This window comes from Thalassophryne amazonica, chromosome 8 (genome assembly GCF_902500255.1).
Source record: "Thalassophryne amazonica chromosome 8, fThaAma1.1, whole genome shotgun sequence".
Classification (NCBI taxonomy): domain Eukaryota; kingdom Metazoa; phylum Chordata; class Actinopteri; order Batrachoidiformes; family Batrachoididae; genus Thalassophryne; species Thalassophryne amazonica.
The window spans coordinates 18,398,815-18,422,607 of NC_047110.1; the positions used below are offsets into that span (position 1 = coordinate 18,398,815).

Here is a 23,793-nt window from a genome sequence, read left to right on the forward strand (position 1 = left end):
TCTTCTTACTTATAAGGTTTGAATAATCAGGTCCCATCTTATCTTAGGGACCTCGTAGTACCATATCACCCCAATAGAGCGCTTCGCTCTCAGACTGCAGGCTTACTTGTAGTTCCTAGGGTTTGTAAGAGTAGAATGGGAGGCAGAGCCTTCAGCTTTCAGGCTCCTCTCCTGTGGAACCAGCTCCCAATTCAGATCAGGGAGACAGACACCCTCTCTACTTTTAAGATTAGGCTTAAAACTTTCCTTTTTGCTAAAGCTTATAGTTAGGGCTGGATCAGGTGACCCTGAACCATCCCTTAGTTATGCTGCTATAGACGTAGACTGCTGGGGGGTTCCCATGATGCACTGTTTCTTTCTCTTTTTGCTCTGTATGCACCACTCTGCATTTAATCATTAGTGATCGATCTCTGCTCCCCTCCACAGCATGTCTTTTTCCTGGTTCTCTCCCTCAGCCCCAACCAGTCCCAGCAGAAGACTGCCCCTCCCTGAGCCTGGTTCTGCTGGAGGTTTCTTCCTGTTAAAAGGGAGTTTTTCCTTCCCACTGTAGCCAAGTGCTTGCTCACAGGGGGGTCGTTTTGACCGTTAGGGTTTTACATAATTATTGTATGGCCTTGCCTTACAATATAAAGCGCCTTGGGACAACTGTTTGTTGTGATTTGGCGCTATATGAAAAAATTGATTGATTGATTGATTGATTGATTGATCTGGTGGTCACAGCTCTGTTTAACTAGCTGGCTGAAAATCCATCTTCTGATTCTTGCTATGAGATGGCATTTTAATTTACTGCTTCAAAATGATCAACAGGTCAAACAAAAAGCTTGACTGAAAGCTGTTGAATTGCGTAGACTTCTCTCAGGTGGCGCTCATTGTCGATGAGCACCATGAGGTCTGCTGGAGTCATTACGACCATCCAGACATTTCCAGAATGATGTCCAAAGGTACTGAAGGGTGGAGACAGATGTTTGGTCAGTAGCGCTGCTGTTTGAACGATGGGTTGATGACTCTTTCACAGAAAATGACATTTTTGACATCTGCAATTGTGGTAGAAGTTCGATCTCAGCTGTGAGCGTTCCGCCTCATGTTTCCCTTCAAATGTTCATTGTACTTTTCGGTGAACATTTCGAGAACTCTTTGTTCTTACCTTTGTGAGATGTGCTCAGCTGTTAGTGAGGCGTGGCTGTTTGTCTCCTTTGCATCTGCTGCCACCTTGTGGTCGAAGTGTATCTCAGCATTAAGTTTACTGTTTTTTCAAAAACAGAGGAATAACACTTTTTGTCTTCAACAGTTAATAATGTGGGTGTGTCCTACCCCTACCCTGAATACTACCTCCATATACCTGATCTGGACAATGTGAGTTTGTGTGTTGACTTGTTTTCTAGTTTCACAGCCGCAGTGTTTGTGTTAAAAGCAGAATTTGTCACTTCCACATGTTTCCTTGCCTGAGTTTCTGCTTTTTGTCTTTCAGTTCATCACCAACATGATAAACGTCAACATAACCTCAGTGTGCCAGGTAAGTTTGTCGCCGGCGTGCCGTCCCACTGTGCACGCCTCAGGGAGGACGTGCACGTTACCGACTACCACCAGCATCTGTGGAGTTGATCCACAGGTGTCTGTCTCCTCCTCATTTTGTTTCTCCTCCTGTGCTGTTTGTGCCTCGGTACCTGCAGTGTCTCACTTGTTCCCAAAGCAACGGTGGACTACACCAACGCTGTCTTTGCTCACCACCCACGCAACTCTTTCTAACAGCCTCTGTCAGTCTCTCTGCCTCCCTTCTACTTTTTTTTTTTTTTAATTCTGTCTGTCACTTCCCTCTCTTTAATGACCACTTTGATTTCCTTCACAAATGTTGAAGTTATCTGAGGTTGGGTTCTATTTTTTTTTTTTTTTTTTTTTTTTTTTGTTTCCTTTCTTCTTTCTAGATGACTCGTCTGGTGCTGCCCAGAATGACAGAGAGGTGAGTGGAACAAAAGGTGTCCATGTTTGATTTTTGTTTTTTTTTTAACAAACTTTATTGGGGTGTCTCCATCGAGAAATCCTTTTCCATTGCTGCATCTCTTTTCCCCTCTCCTCCTTTGTTCGCAATGCTGACAAGCTTTCAGTTCACACAAAGTGCCTAACCTGCCCGATTGGCTGCACCACTCCCATGTGATTCCAGCTGACCAATAGCAGCACGGGTACATTTGACACCGTGTGAGACTAGAGCGTTGCTCCACTACATCACTGCAGCAACAGGCTGCCATGGCAACGCATACAGCCACTACCACACCACACTTTGTGTGTGTGTGTGTGTGTGTGTGTGTGTGTGTGGGGGGGGGGGGTTGTTGGTGCGCTGAGTGTGTGTCTACATGGCGTTCCCTCACATTAGGAATGCAACTGGAAATTTTTGGATTTGGTGAGAAAAAGAAGCCACTTTTGTTTAAGGGTCTTGAGGAAGCCCTTGTGCCGCCAGTTGTGTATAAATTGACAGTTTCAGTCAAGCTTGTATTCTGTTGTCTGCTTTTGACTGTTGTCACGTCTCACAAAACACTGTAGTTGTACAGTCACGTCCCCAGATGGTGACAGTGACACCGTTGTAGTCATTTTTTTTTTTTTTCCTCTATGCACCACCACAGTGTAGCAAAAATGAAATGTTCTAGATGTGCTTGTCGTGGGGACTTTTAGCTTTTATTCAAGGGGTTTAACAAAATAAGTATTTTGGAAATTACAGCCATTTTTATCATTTTGAGACCAGAAGTAATTGGACAACATAAATATCACTTTTATATCCAGTTCTCATTACACAAGTCGGGATGGATACATGAACATTTCTAAGTAACTCAACATGTCTTGGACTTAATTTCCGTCAGTCATCAAGAAATATGGTCAATCTGTCTGGAGTAGACAGGTCTCAAGAACTGAGTGAGTGTACAAGGAGTGTGGTGAGGGAAGCCAACAAGACACCTACAGTGACTCTGAAGGAGTTATCAACTTATGGAAGCTGATAACTCATTTTATTTTAGACTGGCGCAGAGGACTTTCTTTTGTTGTTAGTTTGTGTGTTAACTTGTTTTTTTTTCTTAAAAATCTCTAATTTCTCAGCCACAGGGTTTCTTATAAGCAGAATTTGCCACTTTGGATGTTTCTTTGCCTGATGTGCCATGTATTTATTATGGGATTGGCACAGAGGACTTGCTTGAGACCAGAGGATCCTCTGTTCAAATCCCAGCCTCACCGGAAAAAAATCACTAAGGGCACTTGGGGAAGGTCCTTAATCCCCTGGTTGCTCCCGGTGTATAGTGAGCACCTTGTATGGCAGCACCCTCACATCAGGGTGAATGTGGGGCATTATTGTAAAGCGTGCTGAGCATCTGATGCAGATGGAAAAGTTATATAAATGCAGTCCATTTACCATTTATGTGAACTTTGAGTTACAGGCTACTCCAGGAATCCATTCCTGGTTTAACAAAAACAGTCTGTAAATGTTATTGGTATCAACAGCCATCTTTTTATTTTAGTTAATTGGGGCCTGTGAAATTGGAGGGACTTCATATTTTAAAAATGGCTGGAATGACTCAATATTCAATGTGATATTTTTATGAAACCCCTTGAATTAAAGCTTGCAGTCTACACTGTGATCAGTGGCAAAATGAACTAATAGAACTGACTGAAAATGCTTCAGTTTCACTTCAAAGGTGTGACGTAAACTGTGTCCCATCTGAAATTTGTCTTCATGTTTCAAAATTAACAGTATTTTGTAAAAAATCGTCCAATGAATCGCAAAAGTTTTGCCAACCCTGAAGGCCACTAGACCAAAATATTGGCATGTTTATTGACCTCCTGGGAGGCATAAATTGGTGCAATTGAGATTCACTCTTTTGAGCAACCTTGTGCCCCTTTTTTGGGATTGTGGAATCTTTTTCCCTTTTAACATTCAGTTATTAGTTAAAATTTGTCTGCATCTCATTGAGTCATTTTTTTTATTGATTAGGATGTTTATAAGAACATATTTGACACTTCAAAATATTAATCTGTTGCAGACTTTTTTAAAATTACTATTCAAGCCAGTCACATTTTCAAAAATGGATGGATGACAGATGTTGGTGTAAATACTGGAGGTTGTTCCATCAGCAGGGCTGAATGTGGAGAAAGTAATCATGCACAGTTTTGAAACTAGAAGCTGCACTCTGAGAGCGCCTCTTTTCAGCCAGTAGCAGGCTGTTGTAATACGTCTGTTACCCATACAGCTCTTTGTGATGTCATAAGGCCAGAATGAGGAACATTTTGCTTAAAAAATAAAAGACAAAATAAAACTTTCACAACTAATCAAACTTTCAATATGGATAGGTTGTCGGGTGGCAGAGGTCATAACATCGTTATGTGAAATGTGATACTTCAAGTCCCGCCTACTGTCATGACAGAGGCTTGTGCTAAATTTTACTTTACTTGAAAACAAATGTAAAATCTCTGTTTTTCTCAGGTCGAAAGGAGTCATCCTCAACATCTCCTCAGCCAGTGGCATGTATCCCGTCCCTCTACTCACAGTCTACTCTGCTTCAAAGGTGTGTTTGTGCGCTTATTTATTTATTCTTATTTTAAGGTTGATCTGTGCTCAAGAAAAAAAAAAACAGGATTCCATCAGTGGAAACCTGGATTGCCGGTGCTTTGCGGCTTCAAATCGGCCATCTGTCTTAAAGAGTTCTTTTTAGTCTAATTTATCCAGATAAACCACCCTGTTAAGTGTGTCACAGATCCCAAAAGTCATGGTTCAGATTGGATCACAATTTAAGGTCGTGGATTGGATCATTTTCTGCATCAGCAAAAAGAAAAAAAACAAAAATTCCACTTTTAAAAAGAGCTTTCTGTGCAATGAAAACAAATAACTTTTACCTGTCTTCCTGAATGAAAACAAGGTGTCCAGTGTTTCACATATTTTAAATAAAATACTTGTTATATTACAATTTGAGCATTATTGGTGAATAAAAAAGCCTTTGTCAAAATCCTGAAAAAAAACAAACAAACAAATGCAAACAAAAGCGCAAAGCAGACTGATGTTTATGACAAATTTATTTTTCAAAAGATGAGCGTCTATATTTTTTGGTAACAAAATAAAAATAACATTATTGAAAAAACCCTTTCAGCATAAATATGTAAATTCAGATCAGTGCTCCGGCCGAGTAGATGCTTGGAAGAAGTCGGAATACTCGTTTTCCGGCTCTCTGGATTTGAACTTGACTGCACGCGCACTTCCAGTGTGGTGCTCTGTTCAGTGGGCTCACGGCCACACGGGGAAGAGACGACGGACACTTTGTCCTCATCTGATTTTAATGTTGGATTCTTTCACTGTTTGGACCCAGAAGTGTGATGAGCCTGCATTGAGCGCTCACCAGCAGAGCACAAGTCTGTTTTTAACAGGCCACGTTCGTCACGTCAGTGTGCAGCGGCGTTTCCCCCAATTAACAGTTATCACTTAAAAAAACGAGTCACTGTGACATGAAAGTTACACTATTATGTAAATGCTGTCTGTATTTCACCTGCATTCTGAACTGTGCAAGGCTGTAATCATTACGCCACCACTGTTAGGTGTGTTAAACTTCTCCATTTACTGTCCTTTTCTGTCTGCAGGCCTTTGTGGATTTCTTCTCTCGTGGCCTTCAGGAGGAATACCGACGTCAGGGCATCATCATCCAGGTGAGTCTGGCTCTCTGGAGGGCTCAAACCCACCTCTTGCATTCATGGAAACGCTCTCCTCCGTGTTTTCAAATGAAGTGTTTAAGAATGTCTTCTGGAAAACTACAGAACATACCAGGAACTTGTAGAGAAGGAAAAAAAAAAAACGGTACAAGGCCTAAATCCCACAAAAGTCAAATGCTCTTAAATGCCCTGCTCGGGCAGTGTTGGTGTTTCAATAGAACATGGATTTGAATAAAAACCTTTAATTAACCGGCAAAGACAATTGCCAGGATGTGATCGTCTGTTACTGGAGGTGCTGCCAGAAGATGTTGTCAAAGATGAAAAGCAAATGGAACCTAAGTGGGTTGAAGACTTGAATGAAGGATGTTTACTGAAAAATTTTGTATGACATTTGAAAGCAAACTATGAGTTTTAAATGGTCTCGCCATTTTGGCTCAGCGTTGGTGACTGACTGTGCACCCTGCTTTGTGTTGTGGCTTTCGGCAAGGTAACTTTGTGCAAAACCTTTTGAGATGGTTGAATGCTTTAACTGTATTATTTAATGGAAAATGGGTGAACATGAAGCATCAAATCAAACCTTGTTCTGACTTTTCTGAAGAAAACTGGCAATGAAACTGATTATTTACAGGAATTATACCAAAGGGGGTGATGACTTATGCAACCCATCATCTTGGCTCTTATATTTTTAATTGATTTATATCAAGTTGTAGAGATTTACTTTCAGTTTGAGTCTAAGGAAGATCATTTTAGAAATGTTCATATTGCAAAGCCTGACTTTTTGTATTTGAAATGCCATATACAAATTGTGTGAAATACCAAAGAGCTAAATACTTTTGCAAGCCACTGTACTTGTCTAATCCTGCCTGAAATGTGTCGTATTTTCCGGAGTATAAGTCACACCTGTCCAAAAACGACTACATAAGAGGAACTGTGTATAGACGTTGCACCAGAGTATAAGTTGCATTTACCACTTCATGCAAGAAAATGCAAAATTAATTTTAAGCATAGCAGTATTTATTTACAAGGCACACGGGGTTAAGGAGCTAATAATACTGAGGCACAAACTGTGACTAAACTGCGTCTTTAAGCTACTGTACAGATGATGGTATGTGAGGTGTACATGCAACAATTAGTAAGTCCCTTCGGTTGCAACCTTTTCTGCACTCGGGGTCGCCACTGAAGATCCAAGGTGGATCTGCATGTTGAATTGGCACAAGTGTTACGCCAGATACCTTCCTGACACAACTCCACATTACATGGAGAAATGTGGCAGGGGTGGGGTTTAAACCGGGAACCTTCTGCACTGAAACCAAGCGCACTGTGCACTTCCTACCCTGGTGCACACGCAACAATTAAATGTTTGAAAACCCGGTGCACTAATGATGTATTCATAACGCAGTCAGACTACGAGCTACTTAATGATTTTGTTAGACGTGCAAACCACAAGTAAACTGTTTCTGTAATTCACTGAACAGACAATCATATGTGAGGTATACATGTAACATATGAAATGTTTAAAAATGAATGTTTGAAAACTTTTTTCTAATACATTTGTAAAAATTGCTAAACACACCCCCAGTTTTCTTGATGTTCTTAAAAGAGCAAATAAGTTCAAATAAGATAAACAGTCCCTCTTTTTGCCCAAAAGTGTGGCATTCCAGTAAAAAAAAAAAAAAAATTCTCAAGAACAAAGTGTTTGTTTTTTTTCCTTCTTGAAGCTACAAGTTCAGGAGTAGAAGAAAAAGTTGGCCTCTGCTGTAAATTAGCCTGTGTTTGGATGATGTTTAGTGATCGGATGTTTGACTGGATTTGATTTGAGCCTCCAGTGTGTGAAGTCAGGTGTTGGTGAATTTTCCACTTCATCACAATAATTAACGATGGGTTATAACACGTGGGTCTAACTTTTTCAGAGCAGCATAGACTTATGTTTGTGGATTAATTTTATGTGGAAGATTTCCTGAAGTGACCGACAATGGTTCAGATTAAATCAGATCACTGTGGCATTTGCTGTGTGTGTTTGGCTCTGGTGTGCGCCGGAACAGACGTTCATTCAGACAGTTGTTTCATTCCACGGGACACTTTGCTGTTTGATAAATACATTTATTCATATATTTCCTTGAAATAAGCCTGACTACAAATTGTAATTTACCTCTGGAGCTCAACATGAGGAAAAGCTCAAAGCACGTAGTGATGTCATCAGGATCATTCCTATGAAGAACATTTTAAGTGTGACCTGACACTGTTTCAAACAGCTCTGAATGTAAATGAGCCCCACTGGGAAGTTTCAGTCTCTTGCTTTTTTAAAATGTATTATTATTTTTTAAGACAGAAAAGGCAGCTTAATGTTTGTTTCCACTGTAATGAAAATTCCTGGTCATGAATCATGACTTTTCTCCTCAGTATGTAAGTTCACTGGAATACAAGTCACTTGGGCCTCTCAAAGTAGTACAAGACAAAAATCCTGCGATTTATACTCTGGAAAATACAGTACTGCTGGAAGAAATTCAAAACCATTGACTTTGAAAGTCATCAGCTTTTGTCTCGACAGCCAAAACTAAACTGTACTTCAGATGTTTCACCTGTAACCTTATTAGCTCTTTGGCTCCTTCTCTCAGTCAAACCTTGTCATTGGATGTGTGTCAAAAACTGTTTTATCACACTGAAAATGTGTGTCCATTCCCACCTGTTGCCAGCAGGTGAGGTGGAGTTTGTCTTGGCACTGGACAGCCTGACAGAAGTGACAAAGATATTCAAAAAGTGTCCCAAATGCTTTGTAATCAACGACTGTACAGTTGATCTGACTGGAATCATTTCAGGCTGTTAAATTTTAACGCCAATTTGAGCTAAAGGAGGGGATTTGATTGAATCAAAATGTCCTTTAACTTTGTGGTTGGGCAGAAATCGCTGTTTTGCAGTTATGAATCTCGCAGTCCGTGACTCGCGCGAGAGGTCCATCTCAGCAGAGTTCCGGCTTAGGGCACAATGTAAACACACCTTGTGAAGTATGGACAACAAGACCACATCAGGGCACGGCAGAGGTCCATCACAGGTGCTACACCTTTAAAGGGGAGGTGATGGTCTAGTGGTTAAACGTTGGGCTTGAGACCAGAGGCTCCTCGGTTCAAATCCCAGCCTGACTGGAAAATCACTGGAAACGTTAATGTACAGAATATAAGCTGTCACACTGCAAGTAATAAATAAATATATATATATATATATATTATGTGTGTATATATATATATTAAATGTACACTTTGTCTTCTGCAGAGTGTGCTGCCCTTCTTTGTGGCCACTAAAATGACTCGTATCAGGAAGCCCACCCTGGACAAACCCACTCCGGAGCGTTATGTGGCAGCTGAGCTCACCACTGTGGGTCTGCAGACACAGACCAATGGCTACTTTCCCCATGCGGTCATGGTAAGAACTGAAACCGAAGGCACATAAGAACTCACTATATATGGGACAAGTTTAGTGCATCAGTTAAAGTGGGTACTGCTGTTGGATGTAGACTCTTAAGTGAAAGATTAAAATCTTTGTTTACCTTTTGGCAGAATTACAGTGCAGCTCAAAGAACCCATTAAATTTTGGAGATCCAAGAGCAGATCCATGAGTTTAGCTTTTTCTCACATTCCTTAATGTTATCAGTTTAGACAGACTTTACTTTAGAGAAAATGGGCCGAGAAGTTTAGGTAGACAGAACTTGTCTATGGTGACCAGTGTTGGTGAACTTTAGCAGCTGAACTGCACTGATTTACATACAGTTCTATGTAAACGTTTGGGCACCCCTGATAATTTCCATAATTTTCCTTTATAAATCATTGGTTGTCTGGATCAGCAATTTCAATTAAATATATCATATAGCAGACAGACAGTGACATTTGAGAAGTGAAATAAAGTTTATAGGATTCACAGAAAGTGTGCAATAATTCTTTAAACAAAATCAGGCAGGTGCATAAATTTGGGCACCCCAACAGAAAAAAATACAGCAATATTCAGTAGATCCTCCTTTTGTAGAAATAACAGCCTCTAAACGCTTCCTATAGCTTCCAATGAGAGTCTGGATTCTGGTTGAAGGTATTTCGGACCATTCTTCTTTACAAAACATCTCAGGTTTGTTGGTTTCCAAGTATGGACAGCCCACTTAAAATGACACCGCAGATTTTCAATAAGCAGTGTTTAGGGTCGTTGTCTTGTTGAAACATCCAGCCCTGGCGCAACTTCAACTTTGTCACTGATTCATGAACATTGTTCTCAAGAATCTGCTGATATTGACTGGAATCCATGTGACCCTCAACTTTAACAAGATTCCCAGTACCTGCACTGGCCACACAGCATGATGGAACCACCTCCAAATTTTACTGTAGGTAGGAAGTGTTTTTCTTGGAATGCTGTGTTCTTTTTCAGCCATGCATACCGCCCCTTGTTATATCAAAATAACTGTTTTAGTTTCATCAGTCCACAGCACCTTATTCCAAAATAAAGCTGGCTTGTCCAAATGTGCTTTAGCATACCTCACGTGACTTTGTGGTGTGTACGTAGAAAAAGCTTCCTCTGCATTAGAGCATCCCCTTGTGCAAAGTACCCTGTATAGTAGAACAATGCACAGAGACACTATCTGCAGCAAGATCATGTTGTAGGTCTTTGGAGCAGGTCTGTGGGTTGGCTATGACTGTTCTCAGCATCCTTCACTTCAGTATATCTGAGATTTTTCTTGGCCTGCATCTTCGGGCCTTAACTAGTACTGTGCCTGTGGTCTTCCATTTCCTCACATTGGAAATTGACAGCTGAAATCTCTGACATAGCTTTTTGTATCCTTCCCCTAAACCATGATGTTGAACAATCTTTGTTTTCAGTTCATTTGAGAGTTGTTTAGAGGCTCCTATGTTGCCACTCATTAGAAGAGATGCAAAGAGGGGAAACATTTGTAAATGACCACCTTAAATACCCTTTCTTATGATTGGATTCACCTGTGTAAGGAGGTCAAGGGTATTCAAATCAGTAAAATGACAAGGGTGCCCACATTTAGCTTGCCGCTAGCTTGGACTCCCCCCCCCCCCCCCCCCCCCCCAAGCTAGTGGTGGCGCGACTCCTGTGGCGCGACTCCTGTTGCAGCGGCTACCACACACTCACATCGCCTCAATTTGGGAAATGGACTGTTTCAAGTTTAGTGCACATAAATAATGTCAAATGTATGTGTGTTGTCTTAATTCTGATGTGTGCCATTATTACGGTAAACAAGTAATAATTGTGGATTAAATTGCTGTATTTGTCTGTGGAAATGTGTGGACGTAATCTCGTTGTTGTTGCAGTTGTAATGACAATAAATCTCATCCATCCATCCATCCATTTATGCACCTGCCCAATTTTGTTTACTGCACACGTTTTGTAAATACTAGAAACTTCATTTCACTTCTCAAATATCAGTGTGTTCATCTGCTATATGATATATTTAACTGAAATTTCTGATCCAGACAACCAATGATTTATAAAGGAAAAATCATGAAAAAATGATTTTGCATACAACTGTATTAATATATTTCTATATGTTTAGCAGTGCTTTGTTTAGTCTGAAAGCTACATGATGTAGCAGTTAGTTGACTGAGCTATAAAAATATAATTTTCAAAATTTGCAAAATGATTGAAAATATGTACTTGCCGAGTGAGAAACGGGTTTAAATGTGTTTCACGGGGGAGGGGGAAGCATAAACTATGAAATCTTCTTGCTTCTATCACATGTAGTCGCAACCTACCAAATAAACTCATACAAGAAGAATACTGTCCAGTCATCTAGTGGAGCTGGAAACAGTCACTACTTATCTCTTGTTTGTATGATGAGACATCTCTCAAAATTTATATTAAAAAAAAACTGCATGTGTGACATCATTTTAAAGCACTTTGAGTGTCAAGGTACGGCCACATTAGCTGCAAGTGACTGAAGCAAAGTGGCGACTTGCCACTCGTTTTCAAAGAGTGGCATTCTGCAGCGAGAACAGACAACGGTTTTGCTGCCACCTAGGTATGGCCATCGTAGACCTGATGCCTGTTTTATGCAAATAGTGACATGACACAGCGACTGCCAATGTGAGTGAACAGGCAGAATTAATTCAGCTGGCTTTTTGCTAGAACAGATTTACACAACAAAAATATAAACACAACACTTTTGGTTTTGCTCCCATTTTGTATGAGATGAACTCAAAGATCTAAAACTTTTTCCACATACACAATATCACCATTTCCCTCAAATATTGTTCACAAACCAGTCTAAATCTGTGATAGTGAGCACTTCTGCTTTGCTGAGATAATCCATCCCACCTCACAGGTGTGCCATATCAAGATGCTGATTAGACACCATGATTAGTGCACATGTGTGCCTTAGACTGCCCACAATAAAAGGCCACTCTGAAAGGTGCAGTTTTGTTTTATTGGGGGGATACCAGTCAGTATCTGGTGTGACCACCATTTGCCTCATGCAGTGCAACACATCTCCTTTGCATAGAGTTGATCAGGTTGTCAATTGTGGCCTGTGGAATGTTGGTCCACTCCTCTTCAATGGCTGTGCGAAGTTGCTGGATATTGGCAGGAACTGGTACACGCTGTCGTATACGCCGGTCCAGAGCATCCCAAACATGCTCAATGGGTGACATGTCCGGTGAGTATGCCGGCCATGCAAGAACTGGGACATTTTCAGCTTCCAAGAATTGTGTACAGATCCTTGCAACATGGGGCCGTGCATTATCCTGCTGCAACATGAGGTGGTGATCTTGGATGTATGGCACAACAATGGGCCTCAGGATCTCGTCACGGTATCTCTGTGCATTCAAAATGCCATCAATAAAATGCACCTGTGTTCTTCGTCCATAACAGACGCATGCCCATACCATAACCCCACCACCACCATGGGCCACTCGATCCACAACATTGACAACAGAAAACCGCTCACCCACATGACGCCACACATGCTGTCTGCCATCTGCCCTGAACAGTGTGACCCGGGATTCAGCCATGAAGGAAACACCTCTCCAACATGCCAAACGCCAGCGAATGTGAGCATTTGCCCACTCAAGTCGGTTACGACGACGAACTGGAGTCAGGTCGAGACCCCGATGAGGATGACGAGCATGCAGATGAGCTTCCCTGAGACGGTTTCTGACAGTTTGTGCAGAAATTGTTTGGTTATGCAAACCGATTGTTTCAGCAGCTGTCCGAGTGGCTGGTCTCAGACGATCTTGGAGGTGAACATGCTGGATGTGGAGGTCCTGGGCTGGTGTGGTTACACGTGGTCTGCGGTTGTGAGGCTGGTTGGATGTACTGCCAAATTCTCTGAAACGCCTTTGAAGACGGCTTATGGTAGAGAAATGAACATTCAATACACAAGCAACAGCTCTGGTTGACATTCCTGCTGTCAGCATGGCAATTGCACGCTCTCTCAAATCTTGCGACATCTGTGGCATTGTGCTGTGTGATAAAACTGCACCTTTCAGAGTGGCCTTTGATTGTGGACAGTCTAAGGCACACCTGTGCACTAATCATGGTGTCTAATCAGCATCTTGATATGGCACACCTGTGAGGTGGGATGGATTATCTCAGCAAAGAAGTGCTCACTATCACAGATTTAGACTGGTTTGTGAACAATATTTGAGGGAAATGGTGATATTGTGTATGTGGAAAAAGTTTTAGATCTTTGAGTTCATCTCATACAAAATGGGAGCAAAACCAAAAGTGTTGCGTTTATATTTTTGTTGAGTGTATGATGAACAGATTTAAGGTTGCTGTAAATGCTTGAACAGATGCTTTTCTGTATAAATCGGGTTCTCATATATTTTGTAAAAGTTAGCAAGAAGTAAACTTCACAACCTAAATTTGCAGCTATTGTAAGCAAATAACACCTCTGAAGTGATTTACAAGACATCTTACAGAGATGTACCATGAACACCCACCAAGCGACAAAGCCAAGTGGTGTCTGTCGTTTGTATCTAATGTGACTATAGCTGTCTCTTATGACATAGCTGGGTTTCTCAGTCACCACCATAATTTGGCCTTGGGGCCGTTCTTGTAATCTAGACCTAGAACATCTTTTGGCTACCATGTGAGAATCTGTGGTGCCTGTCCCTCCATTCTTCCCATTTGGATTCAGGATAAAGAGATCCTGATCCACTGAATGTGGATGTTTCAGTTATTTTAGTGGAAACTTCTTCTGGGTTTGTAGCTGTATGGTGCAACTAGAAAGTATTCACAGTGCTAATCTCTCCACAGAGGAATGCTGGAGCTCTGACAGACTGACCATCAGGTTCTTGGTCACCTCCCTGACTAAGGCCTTCTCCCCCAATCACTCAGTTTAGACTGGCAGCCAGCTCTAGGAAGAGTTCTGGTGGATCTGAACTTATGGATGATGGAGGCTACTGTGCTCATTGGGACCTTTAAAGCAGCAGAAATGTTTCTATACCCTTCCCCACATTTGTGCCTCGAGGCAATCCTGTCTCGAGGCAATTCCTACAGATAATTCCTTTGACTTCATGCTTGGTTTGTGCTCTGACATGCACTGTCAACTGTGGGACCTCATATGTAGACAGGTGTCTTTCCAAATCAATTGAATTTACCCCAGGTGGACTCCAGTTGAGCTATAGAACCATCTCAAGGATGATCAGTGGAAACAGGATGCACTTGAGCTCAATTTTGAACTTCATGGCAAAGGCTGTGAATACTTACATATGTGTGATTTGTTAGTTTTGTAATTTTTTTTAACATAAATTTGCAAAAATATCAAACTGTTTCATATTGTCAGTGTCTAGTATTGTGTGTAGAGTTTTGAGGGGAAAAAAATTAATTTCATCCATTTTGGAATAAGGCTGTAACATAAAATGTGGAAAAGTGAACCACTGTGGGTACTTTCTGGATGCACTGTATCTGGATACTTTTATTCCTTTGTCTCCCTCTGCTGGATTCTCTCTGCCACTGCCTCATCTGGCTGGTTGCTACCTGTGTTCCACCAAATATCTGCTTCTGTACAGAGAAAAGACTCACTCCTTTGACTTTTGCATTGAATCATCTATTGTGGAGGATTTTCTGTGGTCCTTTTTGTACCCAAGGTGGGTTTCTAGTTCCTCTTAGCTGAAATCTAGTGGTACATCTCCCCATAGACCCTGAAGGATTTGAACTACCAGAATCTGTCACAGGTGTGCGTGTCTGGTCCACTTAAATGCCAGGATAAAGTTGTAACATGGTACAAATGGGTTTTGACACATCTCTGGTGTCATTTTCAGGTATTCATCATTTATGAGAGTTCTTGAGGATCTGCAGGTACCCAAATAGGCATGTGGCTGGTATCCTGTCAGTTAGACCAGTTAATATGAGGGATCAGTGTCACATTCTGGTCCTGGGTAAGACATGGGAAAAAAAAAACAAAACAAAAAAAAAAAAACGGCCACATCATCTAAGCGTGGTGTCAGTTCTGTCATACCGGTGAAGATCTGAAGGTTCTTAAGCTTAGTTGAGGCAAGTGGACTTGTTGCTAAGATGGGAAATGTTTAGCCATGGCTTCTCGGCATGGTTGTTTTACATGATGTGGTAGGTTGTCTCAGTTCAACTGACTGACTGAAATCCAAGTACATTTTGCAATTTAATAAAAAAAAAATTGTTCCTTGTCCAGCATCAGAACATGCTGTACAGGTCCCTCATACACAAGTCATTTCTATACACAAGTCATTTCTATCTCGTTCTCCATGAGAAACAAGTTCGTTCTTAATGCCGGTGTGAGAATTTTCAGCAGGTAAGGTACTGCTGGCCACACCCCATTCCTTTTGTATAAAGGGATGTCTGTCCCACAGGCACTGTGGGAGTGGCTCAGTGTGAGTGACGGAGGACAAGATTTTTTTTTTTTTTTTTTTTTTTTTTTTTTTAGTTAACTTTAGCGATTTAGTCACACACTAGTGGGGCGGCATAGCAAAACAATTGTGCATACTTTGATACAAGCATCAAATTTGCCACACATATTCTAAATTAACTGTTTATTTTCAGATATGGAGCCATCCTGGAGCTGACCTCTAATGAGCTACTGGGGTCAACAGAGAACTACAGAGGTGAAAATGTTAAAATGCTCCAGTCATGTTGAAAACTATACATTATTTGTCGAATCATAATATTCCAAAAAAGTATAGTTTGTACTATCTGACTGAATTTTCTAGAGTTATGGGGTAAAAACAGCAAAAATGGTGACAAAGGTCAATTTCAGTTTGTGCAGGGGTCAAAAGATAAAGTTGCTCCAATTTTGGTTAAAAAAAAAGTGATGCAAATTATCAGTTGAAGAAAAAAAAATTAAATGGGATAGTTTTGACTGTGTTGAATGTTTGGTCTCCAAACAAGTTTGACTTTTTTAACCAAAATTGGAGCAACTTTAAGTTTTTACCCCTGTACAAACTGAAACTGACCTTTGTCACCATTTTTGCTGTTTTTACCCCATAACTCCTGAACATTCAGTCATAGATAGTCCAAACTATACCTTTTTGGAATTATGATCATACAAATAATGTGGTGTAATCTTCAACATGATTGGAGCATTTTAAAATTTTGACCCCTGTAGCACATTAGAGTTCAGCTGCAGGATGGTTCCATATCTGAAAATAACCATTTGTTAACTTAGAATATGTGCCAAATTTGATGATTTTTATCAGAAAATGCAAAATTGTTAAGGAAATTATAGTTAAGCTGCTTCACTAGTCATTTCAGACACACAACTTTCAAAATGTGCTCATAGCTGGTGATGTGAACTGCACAAGTGGAACTGGGGGATTTTTGAGGATAAGAAATTACTAAATTGAAATGTAAAAAGAGACACACACACACACACAAAATAAGGCGATGAAGCTGCAGCTGAGTATTTTTATTTATTATTTATTATTATTTATTTTTTTATGTCATCTTAATGTTTGTGTTATGCAACTTTATTAAACAACAACAACAAAAAAATATGTTGAAGTAATTCTAAAGTATGGTGCTTGACTCTGTATTGGGTCCTGCTCAACAGTGAGTCTTGGACCATGTTGGGTGCCAAAAATATTTGATTGGGGGTAGTTTTCTTTTGCTTGCATGTTGAGTTTAATAAAGGTTTTTCTGGCACCATTGTAGCTCTGAGGGAGGTCTGACGTCATCATTAGCTGGTGTTGTTTATGGCTTTGAGTGTATCATTGGCCACACGATCACATCCACGTTGTTTAGAGTTTGCGCCACCAGCCACAGTCATCAAAATATGGAGGAGAAAAGAAGCAATCCAGCAAACTGATCTCACCCCTCATGGATCTTAAACTGTCTGAATTCTCAGTCTATGTTCTCTAATTTTAAGCCTTTATTTTTGTAATTTGATGTCATTTCATAAATATTTGTTGTCGAGGAGCCAGAGTGTCTGGGTTTGTTAGTTTGGTTCATGACCAAGATCCATAATAACTTCTTGGACTTGACCATCAGAAGTGAACAAAGGTTCAAGTTTTGTTGATGTTGGTGCTGCCTGTCTTACTGTGTGGGAGACTTTGATGCTAACCAGTTACCTAAGGTAATGACTTGATGTCTTTGGTACTAGGTCTCTTCAGAGGATACTGGAGTACCACTGGAATGTATTTTTGTCAAACAAGTGGTTACTTGGGGAGACTAAGATGAGGAATACCACTTGCATTCTAAGTGTCAGTTTTGACCTTTGGTCCATGTTTTGCATTTCTTTGTGTATGACCAAGTGCGCAGGTGCATCAGTCTTGTAGACGTCCATGCTTGGCACCTGGTTGAGGCAGACTTGGTTTTGAGACATAGGGATTGGGTGTTTGTGTGCATGGGTGATTTACACCAGTGCATGCTCCCAGAATTAACTTGACTTTGATATAAAACAATAAAAAGCACACGTACATAATTTTCAAAACCTCTGACTACACCAAATTACAGCTCTGGTTATTCAGTGCACCTGGAAAGTATTGCTTCACTTTTTCAACATTTTGTTACATTACTGCCTTATTCCAAAATGGAGTAAACTTTTTCCCCCCTTCAAAATTCTACACACAGTACCCCATAATGATTTTTTTAAGATTGTTGCGATTTTATTAAAATAAAAAAACTAAATAAAAAAAAAATCACATATTCACAGCCTTTACCATTGAGCTCAGGTGCATCATGTTTCTACAACTTAATTGGAGTCCACCTGGGGTAAATTCAATTGATTGGGGAGTAAATTCAATTGATTGGGTATCAAACAGGACTCTTCCTGGAGCTGGCCGCCTGTCTAAACTGAGCGATCGGGGGAGAAAAGCCTTAGTCATTGAGGTGACCAAGAACTCAATGGTCAATCTGTCAGAGCTCCAGCATTCCTCTGTGGAGAGAGAATCTTTCAGATGGACAACTGTCTCTGCAGCAATCCTCCAATCAGGTCTGTATGGTAGAGTGAACAGACAGAAGCCACTCCTTAGTAAAAGGTACATGGCAGCCCACCTGGAGTTTACCAAAAGGCACCTGAAAGACTCTGACCATGAAAAACAAAATTCTATGGTCTGATGAGACAAAGATCGAACTCTTTGGTGTGAATGGCAGACGTCATGATTAGAGGAAATTTCAGTTAGTTTCATTGGTATAATTGCCAAATTCGCTGATTCGCAGTTGTGAATCTCTCGCTGTCCGTGATTCACGCGAGAGGTCTGTTTCAGCAGACTTCTGGTGTCACGGACTGAACAGGCCACCCCTAAAAATCAGTCCGCCTTTGGCATCTGCGCATGCGTCATTTCAGACCACAGCAGCACGTCCAAGACGGAGTCTCTTCATCCAAAGGAATCAAATGGATTAATGGATTATTAACCATCAGATAATAAAGGTAAAACCTCTTAAATCATTCTAAAGTCAGTTTTAAGCAGAAGCATGGTGAAATTCTGTGACGCTTTGAAATGTCCAACGCGCGGTGAACGCATCAGCTAGCAGCTCCTTTAGCCGCGGCGCTCTGATCACGTCTGCCACCTTTTATGATGAAATAATGCTGAATTTATGTGTAAATGATTGTTGTACTAAAGCTTCAGCTATCTGTCGCTGAGATAGATGACTGGAGTGCAATTTGAAGCAGAAATGAGGTGATAATCCATGAAGTGCGTCATCGGGGGGGGGGCATTCCGTCTCCGACACCGGTTTATGGCACAGTCTAAACACACCTTGTGAAGCATGGATAACAAGACATCGGGGTTCAGCAGAAGTTCATCACAGGTGCTAGATAACCCTCTCAGTTTGAGGGAACGTGTTGTCATCATCAGTCGTTTGTGAAGTTGCTGAATCTGCATAATCACATCCTCGCGAGCCACTGTTTACATGGCTTTGAAACGCCAGAACTCTGCTTGCACCGTGGTGCATTCTGGGAAGTGCAGGGGGATTATGGGAAACGTTAAAGTACCGAATAACAGTCATTAGCTATGTGCCTTGTCGGCCTTGACCAGACCTCATTTTAATAGGTCATCTACACATATTAATGTTTATCGTGAAGAGATGTCTTTAAAGGTCCTGCCACATTCTGTTCATGTCAGCACCTCCATGCAAAAGAACTATCCATAAAAAAAAAGTATGTAATTTGCAAATTTACTTGTACATTCACTGAAGTGAGTCTAACTGGCAACTTTAACTCTCCTCAGTCCTTTTCTCAAAAGAATATCATTTGTATATTATACACCACTAGAGTTAAAATGGATTTCAGACAATTCCACTTTTTTTTTCCTTTAAAATACTTCCTGTTCAAGCACTGAGTTTTAGTAACAAGCTGTATAGTATACAAATGATGAATGTTTAAGTTCAATGGTACGAATGTCATGAGGTGAAAGCTGGAACGTACCATTCAACAAGGCGTAGCACACATGCAATGGAAAAACATCAATTTGTTTTATATCACTGCTACAATAGATCCTTGTCATTTGATATTTTATTAATTTATAAACAGAAAAGGGACTTACATTTTGGTGCTTAACAGTCCAACATGAACTTTAAATAGGAGTCCAAAATTGTTCAGTAGTCCGTGACGCCGGCCACTGACTTTGTGTACAGACGTCTGCTTTCCTCACTCCAGTGAAAAATCGCGCCAGAAGTTTTTCCTGCTTTTCATCCTAACAGCTCTTCATGAAAACTTGTAAAGCCTACTTTTAGTACACAGAAAATTGACAAGAGGTATTGATAAGGAAATCGATAAAGAATCTGACAGATAAGCGGGATCGATAATGGCATTGATATTGATTAGTCTTATCAATAGCCATCATTCATCAAATCATATCGCATTGTGGGGACTTGAATCGGCATCAAATACATATCAAATCGCATTGAATCAGGAACAGGGCTGAATCGCATTGTATCAGGGTGCGTATCGAATCGTTGTCAGTGATGAGATTCACATGCCTAATACCAACACGATCTCTCCCATTCACCTCGTCTTTCCTTCTCCACTGGGAACTGGAAAAACTACACTTTTCGCGACCGCTTTGGTGACTGCACCTGAAATCAAAACATTACACCATTTTTCTGTGTGAAGTTGTGCTGTGTATATATTGCGCAGTGGGAGTGGCTGTCCCTGTAAGTGGTCAAATCCTGCAAAATCACACAGGGTTCAAATGCGACCCGTGGTGCCCTATAACACGCTAAAAAGAACTAATGCATGGTCAATAAAACACAATGGCAGTTGGTACAAATATCTGTCATGTGACTTAAAAGCCACCAATCAAATGACAAGGATCCACTCAGCTGTTATATAATATATAACTACCTTTGAACCCAAAAGGGCTGTGATCCATCAAACCTCCCTTGGGTGTCAGTATTGGACCCCACACCCCTACCAGATCATTACTTTGTCTCCACAAATGACATTGAAGAATTGCTACAAAATGTGCTTTAATAGCATTAGTACCATAAAAGAGAATGCAGTGGTTTAGAGTCTCTGCTTTACCCCTGACATTTGTTCTCTTCCCTCCCCCCCAAACATTGTAGGGTTGGGTGACCACCAAGCTGGTGCCAGGCAGCATCGTCATCTTCTTGGGAGCCAGAATGAACCGTCTGCAGCGTACCGGATACCTGCAGAGGAGGAAGCTGCGGGAGCAGAAGAACGGAGCCAGTTTGAAAAATGAGTAGGACAGCCGCCGCTGTGATGTGAGGCGGTGCAGCGCTTCAGGAAGTGGCAGACTGTGCTTGTGTGATCCTGCAGGACTGCTTCAGATTTTACATCTGCATCTCTGTAAACGTGCACATCGGTGTCGGACTGCTTAAAATGCTGACCTCTACTCTGCGATCTGTCTACGCTGAAATGAACAAAGGAGGAAGTAGTTGGAATATGAAACTAAAACGCTGCTCTTGGCAAAGGAACTCTTATCACTACAGCAGAAAGTGATAGTTACTGCTGTTATAAGCAGTGGAAAAGAGGTGGTGGTTTTTAAAAAATATATATATATATAAATATCTACAGCTGATTATTTATTTTGTCTGAATACAGGAGCCAAACTGAGATGTCAAACTCAATACCAATGAGCCATTTAATACTACTTTTCTTTATGTGGGTTTATACACATCACTCAGAAGCTTCGCATTGGCTCCTTTGTTTGGATGTTGAATTATTATTGATATTGTCTTTATGTTTGTGGTGGGATGTTGCACTGATGTATTATTTGTGATGAAACCAAAGATAAGTGCCTTTGTACTTATCTTAATGTTTGAAATAATCCGGCTCGAGGAGAGGGGAATTTGGATTTTAAAATGTAAATAGAGATGGCTGATCTATATTTCTGTGGTGCTGTGCATTCAGCTGCACACTTGGTCCATTTAGTGCTGTTTGTTGAAAACCTCATTTAATTACTATATGAAGCTTTCAGGTATAAATATAAAGTTAAACTGCTGCATCTTTAGCTCACGGTGGTGGAGAGACTAAAAATGGAGGTTTTCTACAGCAGCTGTGGTTTCACGTTTACATGTAGACTGTTGCAGAAAGTTGCCAGAGTGTTTTCTGACTGTTGGATTAATGCAGTTGCTGTAGTAGAATTGTAAGTGACCTAATGAAGGCCTTTTTTTAAATGCACCAATAATTAAAGTGTATATTTCTACATAAAATCCACTCTTACCATTTATCTTATAAACGGTTTGTAATTACAATGTTTGTTAATAAAAGTTTTGGAGTACAGGATTGTCTTGTCAATTTATTTTAATGGACTGGTCAATTCTACAACTCTTAATCAATCAATCAATTTTTTATATAGCGCCAAATCACAACAAACAGTTGCCCCAAGGCGCTTTATATTGTAAGGCAAGGCCATACAATAATTATGTAAAACCCCAACGGTCAAAACGACCCCCTGTGAGCAAGCACTTGGCTACAGTGGGAAGGAAAAACTCCCTTTTAACAGGAAGAAACCTCCAGCAGAACCAGGCTCAGGGAGGGGCGGTCTTCTGCTGGGACTGGTTGGGGCTGAGGGAGAGAATCAGGAAAAAGACATGCTGTGGAGGGGAGCAGAGATCAATCACTAATGATTAAATGCAGAGTGGTGCATATAGAGCAAAAAGAGAAAGAAACAGTGCATCATGGGAACCCCCCAGCAGTCTACGTCTATAGCAGCATAACTAAGGGATGGTTCAGGGTCACCTGATCCAGCCCTAACTATAAGCTTTAGCAAAAAGGAAAGTTTTAAGCCTAATCTTAAAAGTAGAGAGGGTGTCTGTCTCCCTGATCTGAATTGGGAGCTGGTTCCACAGGAGAGGAGCCTGAAAGCTGAAGGCTCTGCCTCCCATTCTACTCTTACAAACCCTAGGAACTACAAGTAAGCCTGCAGTCTGAGAGCGAAGCGCTCTATTGGGGTGATATGGTACTACGAGGTCCCTAAGATAAGATGGGACCTGATTATTCAAAACCTTATAAGAAGAATTTTAAATTCTATTCTAGAATTAACAGGAAGCCAATGAAGAGAGGCCAATATGGGTGAGATATGCTCTCTCCTTCTAGTCCCCGTCAGTACTCTAGCTGCAGCATTTTGAATTAACTGAAGGCTTTTTAGGGAACTTTTAGGACAACCTGATAATGAATTACAATAGTCCAGCCTAGAGGAAATAAATGCTTGAATTAGTTTTTCAGCATCACTCTGAGACAAGACCTTTCTGATTTTAGAGATATTGCGTAAATGCAAAAAAGCAGTCCTACATATTTGTTTAATATGCGCTTTGAATGACATATCCTGATCAAAAATGACTCCAAGATTTCTCACAGTATTACTAGAGGTCAGGGTAATGCCATCCAGAGTAAGGATCTGGTTAGACACCATGTATCTAAGATTTGTGGGGCCAAGTACAATAACTTCAGTTTTATCTGAGTTTAAAAGCAGGAAATTAGAGGTCATCCATGTCTTTATGTCTGTAAGACAATCCTGCAGTTTAACTAATTGGTGTGTGTCCTCTGGCTTCATGGATAGATAAAGCTGGGTATCATCTGCGTAACAATGAAAATTTAAGCAATACCGTCTAATAATACTGCCTAAGGGAAGCATGTATAAAGTGAATAAAATTGGTCCTAGCACAGAACCTTGTGGAACTCCATAATTAACTTTAGTCTGTGAAGAAGATTCCCCATTTACATGAACAAATTGTAGTCTATTAGACAAATATGATTCAAACCACCGCAGCGCAGTGCCTTTAATACCTATGGCATGCTCTAATCTCTGTAATAAAATTTTATGGTCAACAGTATCAAAAGCAGCACTGAGGTCTAACAGAACAAGCACAGAGATGAGTCCACTGTCCGAGGCCATAAGAAGATCATTTGTAACCTTCACTAATGCTGTTTCTGTACTATGATGAATTCTAAAACCTGACTGAAACTCTTCAAATAGACCATTCCTCTGCAGATGATCAGTTAGCTGTTTTACAACTACCCTTTCAAGAATTTTTGAGAAAAAAGGAAGGTTGGAGATTGGCCTATAATTAGCTAAGATAGCTGGGTCAAGTGATGGCTTTTTAAGTAATGGTTTAATTACTGCCACCTTAAAAGCCTGTGGTACATAGCCAACTAACAAAGATAGATTGATCATATTTAAGATCGAAGCATTAAATAATGGTAGGGCTTCCTTGAGCAGCCTGGTAGGAATGGGGTCTAATAAACAT

General features: G+C 40.6%; 1 protein-coding gene across 1 annotated transcript in view; it reads left to right on the forward strand.

Annotated features, from left to right (window-relative positions):
- hsd17b12a (hydroxysteroid (17-beta) dehydrogenase 12a) overlaps window positions 1–21,829 on the forward strand; it is a 63,599-nt gene extending 41,770 nt beyond the window's left edge. Inside the window, exons 5-11 of the mRNA XM_034175806.1 lie at window positions 1,289–1,353; window positions 1,469–1,513; window positions 1,923–1,957; window positions 4,460–4,541; window positions 5,605–5,670; window positions 8,941–9,090; window positions 20,647–21,829. Of these exons, the coding sequence (XP_034031697.1) occupies window positions 1,289–1,353; window positions 1,469–1,513; window positions 1,923–1,957; window positions 4,460–4,541; window positions 5,605–5,670; window positions 8,941–9,090; window positions 20,647–20,787 (584 nt within the window). The 3' untranslated portion in view covers window positions 20,788–21,829. The remainder of the gene's footprint in view (window positions 1–1,288; window positions 1,354–1,468; window positions 1,514–1,922; window positions 1,958–4,459; window positions 4,542–5,604; window positions 5,671–8,940; window positions 9,091–20,646) is intronic.
- The last annotated feature ends 1,964 nt before the right edge of the window (window positions 21,830–23,793 follow it).